Source organism: Diabrotica virgifera, chromosome 2, assembly GCF_917563875.1.
Source record: "Diabrotica virgifera virgifera chromosome 2, PGI_DIABVI_V3a".
NCBI classification, from domain to species: domain Eukaryota; kingdom Metazoa; phylum Arthropoda; class Insecta; order Coleoptera; family Chrysomelidae; genus Diabrotica; species Diabrotica virgifera.
Genome location: NC_065444.1, coordinates 143,917,449 through 143,929,738, shown reverse-complemented (window position 1 = coordinate 143,929,738; position 12,290 = coordinate 143,917,449). Strand labels below are relative to the sequence as shown.

The 12,290-nt window shown below is 33.1% G+C and overlaps 1 protein-coding gene across 5 annotated transcripts in view; it reads left to right on the top strand.

The window, feature by feature from the left end:
• The window catches only part of LOC126880259 (craniofacial development protein 2-like), a 701,034-nt gene that overhangs the window by 364,554 nt on the left and 324,190 nt on the right, over nt 1-12,290 (top strand). For 4 of the 5 annotated variants that reach the window (XR_007696523.1, XM_050644031.1, XM_050644029.1 and 1 more), the window contains exon 5: nt 3,068-3,386. Coding sequence is in view for 4 of the 5 variants with exons in the window: in XM_050644031.1 (XP_050499988.1) it covers nt 3,068-3,386 (319 nt within the window). In the remaining variant the exon portion in view is untranslated. Of the gene's footprint in view, nt 1-3,067; nt 3,387-4,120; nt 5,387-12,290 lie in introns of those variants that run through there. The other variant, XM_050644033.1, reaches the window with a different exon arrangement.

Here is a 12,290-nt window from a genome sequence, read left to right as displayed (position 1 = left end):
TTGCTAATTTTAACCCCTAGTTCAACTTTCTCACAGAAAAACATTTTGCTTTCAAGTTTTCATAATTTTCAGTTTAAGGCACAAGTCAAAAATGCTTTTACCTATCTCATTCATGGTATTTGATTTTGAGATAGAAATTTAAGGCAATGAAATTTTTATTGGAAAACATCAAAAACATGTGGTTTTGCTAATTTTGACTCCCAGCACAACTTTTTTACAGCAAAATTTTGCCTTCAAATTATCAGGATTTTCAGTTTAACGCCCAAGTCAAATAATTTTACTTATATCGTTCATGGCATGGATTTAGAGATAGAAATTTAAGGCAATGGAATTTTTCTTTTCTTTTTTAATTTCAGCGGGACCACAGTCATATACTCCTGGGACTTAAGAATGTCATATAACACTTCCCGTCTTATGTGAATAGAGGAATGTATTCTAGTTTTTTCCTAGTTTTGGGATCATAATTATAACTGCGATTTTCAGTTGTTGCGGAATGTAATTTAATCTTATTGCATTCAAAATTTGTAATATTGTCGTTATTCCTTTCTTTGTTAGTTTTTGTAGTATCCTGCCCGTTATCAGATCATAACCAGGAGCTTGTTTAGGATTAATTTCTTTCATTATTACATCCTTCACTTCATTAAACTTGAATTTCGGTATGAGCAGCTCCATTTGACAAGGTTCATTTAGTACTCTATTTATTTCCTCCAATTCTTCAGGTGTTGATTTCAAGCTGTTTGGTTGAAAGACTTGTGAAAGACAGCCATCCAATTCTCCATGTTATTTCTTGCCCATTTGTCATTGTTTTTTATTATTGGAGGTATTGGTGTCTGAGAACTTTTTCGTTTTCTTCTGGCTTTCCATAGTGAGTAGTCGGTGGCTTCTGTTGGTGTAAGCTCTTCTGTGTATCTTTGTATAGAATCATTTTTTATTTCAAATATAATTTTTTTTAGTTCTCTTGCTGCTTTATTAAATTTATTTTTATTGCTCACTGTTCTGTTTTGTTGCCAATTTCTCCTTAGCCTTATTTTCTCTAATTTCTTTTCTTTTATAGTTGGAGGACAAGATTCTTTTGTTGTTGACTGTTGTAGTTTAGAGTTGCTGCCCATGAAGCTTTCTGTATGTTATTTATGAGGTTAGTTATGGTCCTTATGGCCCATTCAACATCGGCAGCTGTTTTTAATGGTATTTTTAAATCTATTGCTTCATCTAATACTTCTTGAAAAGTATCCCAATTGGTCTTTTTATTGCACAAAGCGGGTGGATTTGGATTCTGAGTTATATTAGAGTACATGTTCATAAGGACTGGAGTGTGATTTGAGGACATGTCTACATGACATGTCTAGGCTGGATGTTGCTGTGACTAACTTTTTGTCAATTCCTTTTGTGATATAGAAGTCGAGGAGGTGTGGTATTTTATTAGGGTCATGTGGGTTATAAATATTCATATACATATAAATTTGATTTTGAAATATAAATTTAAGACAAGGAAATTTCTCTTTTTTGAAAAAACCGAAAAAACGCGTGTTTGCTAATTTTAACCTCTAGTTAAACTTTCTCACAGAAAAACATTTTGATTTCAAGTTTTCATAATTTTCAGTTTAAGGCACAAGTCAAAAATGCTTTTACCTATCTCATTCATGGTATTTGATTTTGAGATAGAAATTTAAGGCAATGAAATTTTTATTGGAAAACATCAAAAACATGTGGTTTTGCTAATTTTGACTCCCAGCACAACTTTTTCACAGCAAAATTTTGCCTTCAAATTATCAGGATTTTCAGTTTAACGCCCAAGTCAAATGATTTTACTTATATCGTTCATGGCATGGATTTAGAGAGAGAAATTTAAGGCAATGCAATTTTTCTTTTCTTTTTTAATTTCAGCGGGACCACAGTCATATACTCCTGGGACTTAAGAATGTCATATAACACTTCCCGTCTTATGTGAATAGAAGAATTTATGGTAGTATTGAAAACGTTTAATTTAACCGTTTTTAAAAACCATTAGGTATTGTAAGTTCAGTGTGTCATTTAAATTTTTTCCAAAGATCAATTTATTAAATCTATATCAAGCGATTTCAAAGTTTGCTATTAAAATATTTATCTTTTTTTTATGAAGCTTTCGAACTTGTAAAGGATCAAAACATTTTGGTTTATTGAGATTGGTGTAGTAGATTTTGAGAAAAACGTCTCCCAGTTTTGAAAAACCTGATTTCGAAAAAAAAACGCTTTTAAAGTATTTTTACTGTAATTTTTTCGAATAAATTGGTCATATTTATTTTTTCCTGTAATTAGCAATTCTTGGTGCATATTTGGTGCCCTTACTGTTTAGTAAAAGCCGTAAATGACCTGTCTAAGCTTTTTTCTTTTTCATAATTATCTCCTCTTTTGATGTCTCGCTGCTCCTTTTATTGAATTGAGCAATACAATCTTTGTCGATTCTCCGGCCAACTCGTTGCTATTTCTCCAATTTTTATTCCTATAAACTTCCTATTACGATATTCGCCTTCGGATCGTGTCGCAAACTCATAATCGTGAGTAATAGTTATCATTACATGCTCGTCGAATAATATAAATGCTTTTTCCCACGAGGATTTTTCAGTGCGTCACAGTTTTTCGATTTCTTTCTAACGCATTAAATTGTATGTGACGGAAAAAAATGCACGTCGGTGATTACATTTCGTCGGTGACATTTATAACATTTATTCTAGTTGCCAATAGATGGCGCTATAATCGAAAAAAAAATATTTAGGAATTATATAATATATCTACGAATATAATCTGTACAAAATATAAGACTATACAAATCAAAGAAAATACAATTTTATAAATGCAATAAACACATTTGATTTGTTTTTATGCCCAATTGCAAATAACTTGTGACAACTGTCAGATTTAACTAACATGTCATGTCACTAAAATGTATATTATCACGGACTTACCTTTTTTTCTATCATTTGTGACGCACTGAAAAATGCTCGTGAAAAGAAGCATACTATTATTTATGTATTTCGTACGTATTTTGTTTCAAGGGGTTTCTATATATTCTGTGTTTTATAATGTTCAGGTCAAGTACACATTGCTACAGCTCTCGATGGCACCACTCTCTTCTGTTGTCCGGAATGTCACATGGCGTATCCACAAAAAGAGCTCCTTGAACAACACTTGGTGGGTCATAAAATCGAGCGACGTTTCATCTGTGACATTTGTGGAGCTGGTTTGAAACGCAAGGAACACTTGGAACGTCACAAGTTGGGTCACAATCCCGAACGACCTTTCGTATGTTCAGTCTGTATGAAGGGGTTCAAGAGGAAAGAACATCTCAACTTGCATTTTGTAATTCATTCGGGAGAGAAGACGGAAATATGTGGAGAATGTGGCAAAGGGTAAGTCATATGTTTTTTAAAAAAAGTCATATATTGGATGGCTCTTATCTCGTTCTCATTTGTTATTCTGACGAATTCACATTTGTTTTAAACGATGAAAATAATAGGTAATTATTATATTCAAATTCACTACAGGGTGATTGATTAGTGGGGTAAAGCTCAATAGATCCGCTATAGTAATAGATAGCAATAAAAGTTAATAACAAAAATTGTAGCCAACTTTGAGCTTCACATTACAAAATTAGTTAGAATGATACAGAGTGTTCGATAACATAGTGCCAGACCAAACTGATGTTTTTTTAAATGGAACACCCTATATTTTATTTTATATTCGAAATCATGTTAAGTTCTCCATCACAAAAATATAGAGGTTTGTTATGTTATACAGGGTATTTACAAAGTTATAACCAATTTTATATGAAAATCGTAACAAGTTCAACTCCCTGTATAAATAAAAATATGTACAACAGCAATGGTTTATTAACGCCATATTTTTTTATTTATTGTCAAAATTTTCAAAAATTATTGACATTGCTAATTTTCTTTATATCAAATACAGTGTGAGTCAAAACGCAAGTACATTCTTTTCTCAGTAATTTTAAATGGAACACCCTGTATATTATATCACTATTGAACAGTATTATTACCGTATCTTTAATTTTTATATCAGATTCCCTATGTCTAAATTTATTACTTTTCGAGATATTTTCATTTTTCAGAGGAAATTATTTTAGGTGTCTAAATTTTTCCAAATTTGATAACGATCGGATGGACAAGAGGTCATGAAGGCTGAACCAGAAGGATCAGGACGATATTATCCTTAGATGGAATAAGGAATGACCGAAGATGGAAAGGTCCAATCGCCTACATTGACGAAACAATGGCCACGTTGCTCAGTCGGCAGAGATGTGGGCATGGTTCTTTGGGTTGGGCTTCTGTTACAATTATAGATGTTAAATGAATAAATAATGGTATGCGAATAGAGCTAATGGATCGACGATAGACAAAAGATAAATAGATAACATTAATTGATGGTTTGACTCTTGGACTCTAAGAAAACGTAAATACTGAATACACAAACGAAAATATTGGGCGCCATTAAATTTTAACCGTTTTAAATATACAAAGGAACAATTAACGATACGTAACGCAACAAAGAAATTAGTAACTCTACTACGACACTTAATGCTACAAAAGAAAAATTAGCAACACTGCTACGACAAAACAACATTGTTCTTAGTCTTGAGCTGTAAATAAAATTAAATAAAATACCACATCGTACACTTTAATAAAACATTTATTAAAATACTCTTTGAAATCTCAATATTCACATAATACGTACATTGTATACATAGTATAAGATCGCCAACAACAAAATTAAGAAGCCAAAAAAATACCTAAACAGTTAATCTGTAAAACAAAAGTTGACGACATAATAACTATCGAGTGTAATAATTATTATCACTGTGTATAAATTGGTATATTCACCAACACCGCAAAACTAACAAAATACGAAATGTAAAATGTAAATGAACGAATTTAACCATTATTAACTCAAAAAAATGAACTGAAGTTACTCAAAAAAAAAAAATCGATACTCTAAATAAAAACTTGAAATTTTACCGTTCACTTACAACAAAGAAAGAAAGAGCTCTTTGGTGGCCTCTCGTGGCCTCAAAGTAGAGGCACAGATCGGTTTCGTACCGAAACGAGCAAGGTAGGTTGCTTCTAACTAACTCAGATTGCGCTAGTCCCATAAGGACTGCATGGCTGTCTTACGGCCTCGGGTATACGGAGGAAATATTCTACATCTTCGTCTGTTCTGAGAGCTTGGCTGATGAGCTGTAGACAGCGAAAACGTTCCCAAGATGGCAGCACAGACGAAGGTAGAATATTTATTTCCCGTATAATATTTTACATATTATTTTCATACTTTTTAAAAAGTAGAAAGTTGCGATTATTTCCTGCTTGTTTGAAGCCGTACGTATTTTTCAATAAATACCAGGTGACATCTCGTGGCCTCAAAGTAGAGGCACAGATCGGTTTCGTACCGAAACGAGCAAGGTAGGTTGCTTCTAACTAACTCAGATTGCGCTAGTCCCATAAGGACTGCATGGCTGTCTTACGGCCTCGGGTATACGGAGGAAATATTCTACATCTTCGTCTGTTCTGAGAGCTTGGCTGATGAGCTGTAGACAGCGAAAACGTTCCCAAGATGGCAGCACAGACGAAGGTAGAATATTTATTTCCCGTATAATATTTTACATATTATTTTCATACTTTTTAAAAAGTAGAAAGTTGCGATTATTTCCTGCTTGTTTGACGCCGTAGGTATTTTTCAATAAATACCAGGTGACATCTCGTGGCCTCAAAGTAGAGGCACAGATCGGTTTCGTACCGAAACGAGCAAGGTAGGTTGCTTCTAACTAACAAACTCATATATATATATATATATATATATTATTTTTAGCCTTTCATGACGTCCCCCCATGTTAAACTGTAGTCTCTCGTGGCGTCCAGGTCTTCGTGGACTCCGATATACGGTTGCCACGAGGATTTTCTCTAAAATTTATCGCAGGTGAAAGGTACCACTTCCTACAATGCCTGAACAAAATATTGGCCGGATGTCCTCAGACACGTTATCCGTATAATAATATACACATTACTTGGAGCAGTTGCCGTCAGGCGCGCCACGTTCGCTTGCTGTATATCTAAAATCACTTTAACGGTTTTGGTGACGTCCAAATATACATTTATTCAGTTTAAGTTTGTCGCGGAATCCGTATATTTCAGTTTATGTCCTCATGGCTTCTACTACGCTGTTGCCACCTCAAATGTTGGTATTTAGACTTCGGATATTTTTATAAGTGATTATTGTAGTATGTTAAAACAATTATTGTTGTGACAGATTAATGATGTTTCCTTTGTATAATTAACAATGTATTTTTTTATTACAAAAATAAAAAAAATTAAAAAGTATGTTCATTAAAATTGATGAATTTATCATAACCAGTTGAAACTGGTGGTCTAATTGCTCAATTGTAACATATTATAGAAGTGTTAGAATTTAATTCTTAATTCTTGATTAGAAGATCCAGATTTAGAAATTAGAACCACAAACACATTTAAAGAATATAAATATCTCGGATCTACAATATCTAAAGAAGGCAAAAGAGACATCGAAAACAGAACACAGCAGGGCAAAATAGCGGTAAACATTCTAAGCTCTCAGCTATGGTCTAAAAAGATAAGACAAAAAACGACAATCTATCGTACCTTGGTAGAGCCTATTATGAATTATGGGGTAGAAGTTTGGCAGATCACGAAAAAAGATAGAAAGAGAATAGAAGTAGGTAGTAAAAATGGATTATCTAAGGAGAGCGTGTGGTATATCCAAAAAAGATCGCATCAGGAATGAAGATATTAGAAGGAGGACAAGAACTGTATATTCCAGAGTAGATAGAACTGAAACGAGACAACTAGTGTGGTATGGTCACGTCAAACGAATGAATGAAGATACATGGCCAAAGAAAGCTTTAAATTACACAGCCCAACAAAAAAATTTTTTGTCTTGCTGCCGAAAAAAAATCAACTGATTTTGGTTAATTCATCTGTGCTGATTCCAAAAATACACACCTTTTCTTTGTATCAGCTCTAGTTTTCGAGATATAACATACTCATCAAATACTTAAATATTCTTACATTTCTGTATATTCCACCACTATAGCTGCACTATATCTTTTGCCTTTTTTTTCTCAGCAAGATGATATGGTATTTTGTAACAATATTAAACGACTGTTATAGAAAAAATGGGTGTATCGGATTATACACCAGATCACTGGCGTCTTTTTATCGACAGTTACAAACGAAGTTTAAAGTGTGTCCTACATAATGGCAACAAATATGGAAGTATACCAATTGGGCATTCTATGTACAAAAATGAAAGAAAAATATAAAACAATATTGCTGGTGCTAAAAAACATCAATTATGATCAACATCAGTGGACGATCTGTGTTGATTTTAAGATGGTGAACTTTTCCTGGCTACCAAAAAGAGCACTGAATGCTAGAATGCAGGGAAGGAGACCGGTTGGAAAGCGAAGAAAACGCTGGGAAGACACAGTAAACAGCGACGCACAAGCCCTTTTAGGAATCCGTGTATGGAGAAGAGCAGCCACAGACAAGCAAGGGTGGAGGCAAAAAATAAAGGAGGCCAAGGCTCAATTTGGGCTGTAGTGCCGTAGAAGAAGAAGAAGAAGAACTTGATCCTGGGATAACAAGGTGGCTATAAAGAATATCCTTGTTTCCTGTGTCTTTGGGATAGCAGGGCTAAGGACCAACAATGAAGTAGAAGAAAATGGAGTTCTAGAGATGCTTTAGTTTAAGGAAAAGCTACCGTAGGTAACGAAGCATTGGTCTACCGAAAGAAAATAATATTACCTCCGTTACATATTAAACAAGGGCTGATGAAACAATTTGATGAATGAAACAATGAAGCCGGAATATTTGATGGGCGTCAGATGCGACAACTTATAAAATATTCGCATTTTACAGAATCGATGACTGAAATTTAATGTAATGCATGATGTTTTTGTGCGAAAGTTGTGAAAAATTTTCTTGGAAACAATAAATTGGAAAATTACCGGGATATAGTGGAAGAAATGCTCAAAAAATTTAACAAACACGGTTGTCATATGAGTATTAAAATTCATTACCTCCACAGCCACTTAGATCGTTTCCCAGAAAATCTTGGTGACCTTATTGAGGAACAAGGGGAACGCTTCCACCAAGATATCAAAACTCAAAACGATGGAAGAGGAATATCAGGGGAGATGGGACACTCGCATGATGGAGGATTACTGCTGGAGTCTTCAAAGGGACCGCCCTTTTAAAGCCATTGCAAAGAAAATCATAGAAAAGGAAGTTTTTAGGTGACGCCGAATAACAGATTTGAGCTGCGATGCCGGTTAGGTTAGATGAAAAGTTAATTTTTTTTGCAGATATATGTAATGATTTTTGTAAGTATACTGTTATACAATAAATATCTTACTTTTTATTCGTGTTTTGTTTATTTGATGGGTAGCAGCACTACATATAAGTAGGTGGTGCTGCGTTAAATTACCCTATATGTTAGATATGTGATCTGTTTTCGAATTTTCTGAAAACAATCTTATGGAGCAAATCTGGTGGCATTTTTTGATTCAGCAGACCCAAATTAACTAGAAACAGTAAAAAAATTTCCGGCAGCAAATTGTGTGTTTACCAGTGTTATATACCACAACAAAGAAGAAGAAGAAGGGGAAGGCCTTGAGTTACCTGGGAAGAACATGTACAGCACATCATGAGAGATAGAGCCATCAAAGAAGACGAATGGATGGACAGAAAAAGATGGCGGTCGAAATGCGAGAAGCAGCAGAGGCTATAGGAACCTCGCTTATAGATATATAGATATAATTCTTTATTACAATATTTTTAATTATATAATTTTTCTATTCTCAATTATGATGTCACCACCTTTATCATAGATAGAATCAGATAGATCATTAGATATAACTAAGAAAGCAGGACGACCTTCTCCAGGAAGTACATAAAATAATGCCCTCTATTCGTAACGGAACATCACAAGAAATATGGGAGACTTTTAAACATTGTGTAACAACACCAATTGATCATCCAAAGATAAATAATCCTGTGCAACGAAAACACTGGATAACAGATGAAACCTTTCAAATCATTGAGAATAGAAGAAATCTTTGTCAAAGTGGTATGCATAGTGAAAGGGAAAAAGCTAGTTTAAGAAACCTCAATAAAGAAGTAAAGCGAAGATGCAAGGCAGATAAAAAACTGTACTATCAAAGTATATGCAAAGAAATTGAGAGACATGATCAGAATAATCAGCCGAGAGATCTATTTAGAAAAATACGCTACTTACAAGATACTTCAAAGCCAGAACTTGGGCCATTGAAGACAACACTGGAACTCTGAGGACAATCAGAGAAGATATAGCAGAGACATGGAGATCGTATTGCAGGGACCTATATAAAGATGATCAACGCCAAGAACCTGTTAACCAAATCTTTGACGAGGTAGAAGAAGAACCTGATATACTTGAAAATGAAGTAAGACTAGCGATCATTTAGCTCAAATATAATAAAGCACCAGGTCGAGATATGATAACAGCAGAAATACTCAAAGCCGCAGAAGAAACTGACGTAAAATTACTTCATCGACTCTGTAACCAAATATGGCATTCTAAACAATGGCCTAAAGACTGGACAAAATCTACAATAACAACAATTCATAAAAAATGCAGCTTCCATAAATGCGACAATTATAGAACTATTTCTCTTATATCACATGTCATTAAAATTAAGATAATGCTACATATAATCAATGAGAGAATAAAAACATTCTTTCAAAGAGAAATTCCACAAGAGCAAACTGGATTTACCAAAGGTAGAGGTACTCGAGAACACCTGTTGAATATAAGACAGATAATCGAAAAATCTAGGGAATTCAATATTCCACTGTACATATGCTTTATAGATTATCGTAAGGCGTTCGACAAGGTCAAGTGGAGACACTTATGGCGAATACTAAATATTACATGCGAGTAAGGGCCAAAATAAAGATGAAATTAGTCAAAGACAAAAACCGGAAAGTAAACACAAGAAGAAGATACAATGTCGAAGCTCTTAAACAAGAAAACACAAGAGTCGAATTCACAAAAAGACTGAAATTAAACCGAACAGCACTGTCCCAACATGAGGAAACAGTGGAAGAAATATGGAAGAACTTCAAGGACATTATGCAAAAACTGCAAACGAAATTATAGGGATGAAAAAAAGAGAAAAGAAATGGATAACTGGAGACACATTGTACTCCAGGGAAATATATCAAAAATATACACTTGACCGGCCAGGTTTCAAATGGATTTTTTGGACACTATATACCTATTACATTATAAATACAAAAATGTCCGTTACAGTTCGGACGATAATTTTAGTTATTAACAAATAAGGGTCAAAAATGGCAGTTTTTTCGTTTAAATCGCTACAGGTAAAAATAAGTAATTAAATATCTTATATCAGATAGAGTATTCATTTTTAGTAGATGAACAAAGGTTTAAAATGGCAGTTTTTGAATTTTCGTACGATTATTTCTTGCTTCGGAAATTGCAAAATAAAACTTAAATTTCGAAAATAAAAAATTTGCTATAACTTTTGCAAAAATAAACTTAAGACTGATATTACATGAAATATTGGGTCAAGCAGTCCATGTCCAGTCCAGATAATACACAAAAAATTTCAAGGCGATTAGTCAATTAGTTTACATTTTATTCAATTTGTTTACAAAAAAAGCCTTTTCTTTGCAATGATGAAGCATGATTTTCTTCATAAAATAATAATGATACAGCAATTCTGTGGAAACCACATGAAAACAGAATACTTATGTTTTCAAAGTTTTTAAAAAAATAATAAGTCATTTTTATCATTCCGAAAATATTTTAGTAAAATAGAGTCATTTTTGGCTTATAAACAATTTGAATAACTTTGTTAGTATTGACTGCAAACTAAATTAATCGACTTAGGGATGCTAAAGACCTACCGGTTATAACCTAAAACCGGTTTTTTTAATTCGAAACAACCGGTTTTACCGGTTGTTTTTTTGTCCCGGTTATAAACGGTTTTTTCTTTTTAAAGTAATTACCGGTGAAAAACCGAATAAGTTACCTGTGGAAAAAAAATTTATTTAGAGAAAAATGAAGAAATTTCTATTAGACCAGGGCGCATCTGTAAAAATATTAGTACATTTGGACGTTGAGAGGTGACTCAAATTTTTTTGCAGAAATTGCTTGAAAATAAATCAAATAACAATATTTGAGTTATCCTCCCTCTCAAAAAGTCCGGAACATTGTTTAAATAATCAAAATGTCAAAAAATTAAGGAAAAATTCGATTTTGTTCTTGGTTTTTTTATTATAACTTTAAAAGTATTCATTTCCGAGAAAGGTTGTACTGACATAAAAGTTGCCTAATTACATTTCCTACAATATAGAATTGATTAAAAATTTAAAAAATAGTCACCCTTGTTGCAAAATAGCAATAATTGTGAAAAAAACATACAAAAACAAGTATTCGCATTCTACGTTTTTCAACCATTTATGCTACACTTAGGACCTTCATATTTCACCCTGAAAAACTTTATGATACAGTAGCGCCCGGTTTCCGAAAGGACGATCATCTCAAAAATTATGTAATCGACGATTAACAATAGATTAAATGCGTCAGAAACGTCAACCAAACTAGTTTTAACAACAGTCGATCACCTGACATAAGATTAATCGTTAGTTAACAGCCGATCATGAGTGTTTTGAATCTCCGAAAGGTCGATTAACCAGTTTCGCTTGTCATACGGCGGTAAAAATGGACTGTTACCTAATCTGCGACTATCCGTCGATTAACGGGCTGTTAAGAGTTTTTTTTAGTTTTTTAATTACTGTAATTAACAAATAATGGGAAAAAATTGTCAAATAACACATATATAAATGATATAAATCATATTATTGAATAAAAATAAGATTTTTTTATGGAAGAAATAATTTAAAATATTTATTTAACTTGCAGAACATGGATATCTCGGACATTTTTTATATTTGATTATATAATTTATATTTTTTTCTTTTAAAAATGTAAGATAACAAGGATGCTAGACTCATAGAGCTATTTTTTGAGAGGCCAGAGCTCTAAAAAGCAGGACCTAAATGATTATAGCGATGTAAATAAGAAGGAAAACGTGTGAGAAATTATAGCACCTAACTTTGAAGACAATAAAACAGCCTGTAAATAAATTAAAAATAAATATAAAAAGTAAATATATAGACCAAAAATAAAAATACGATTAT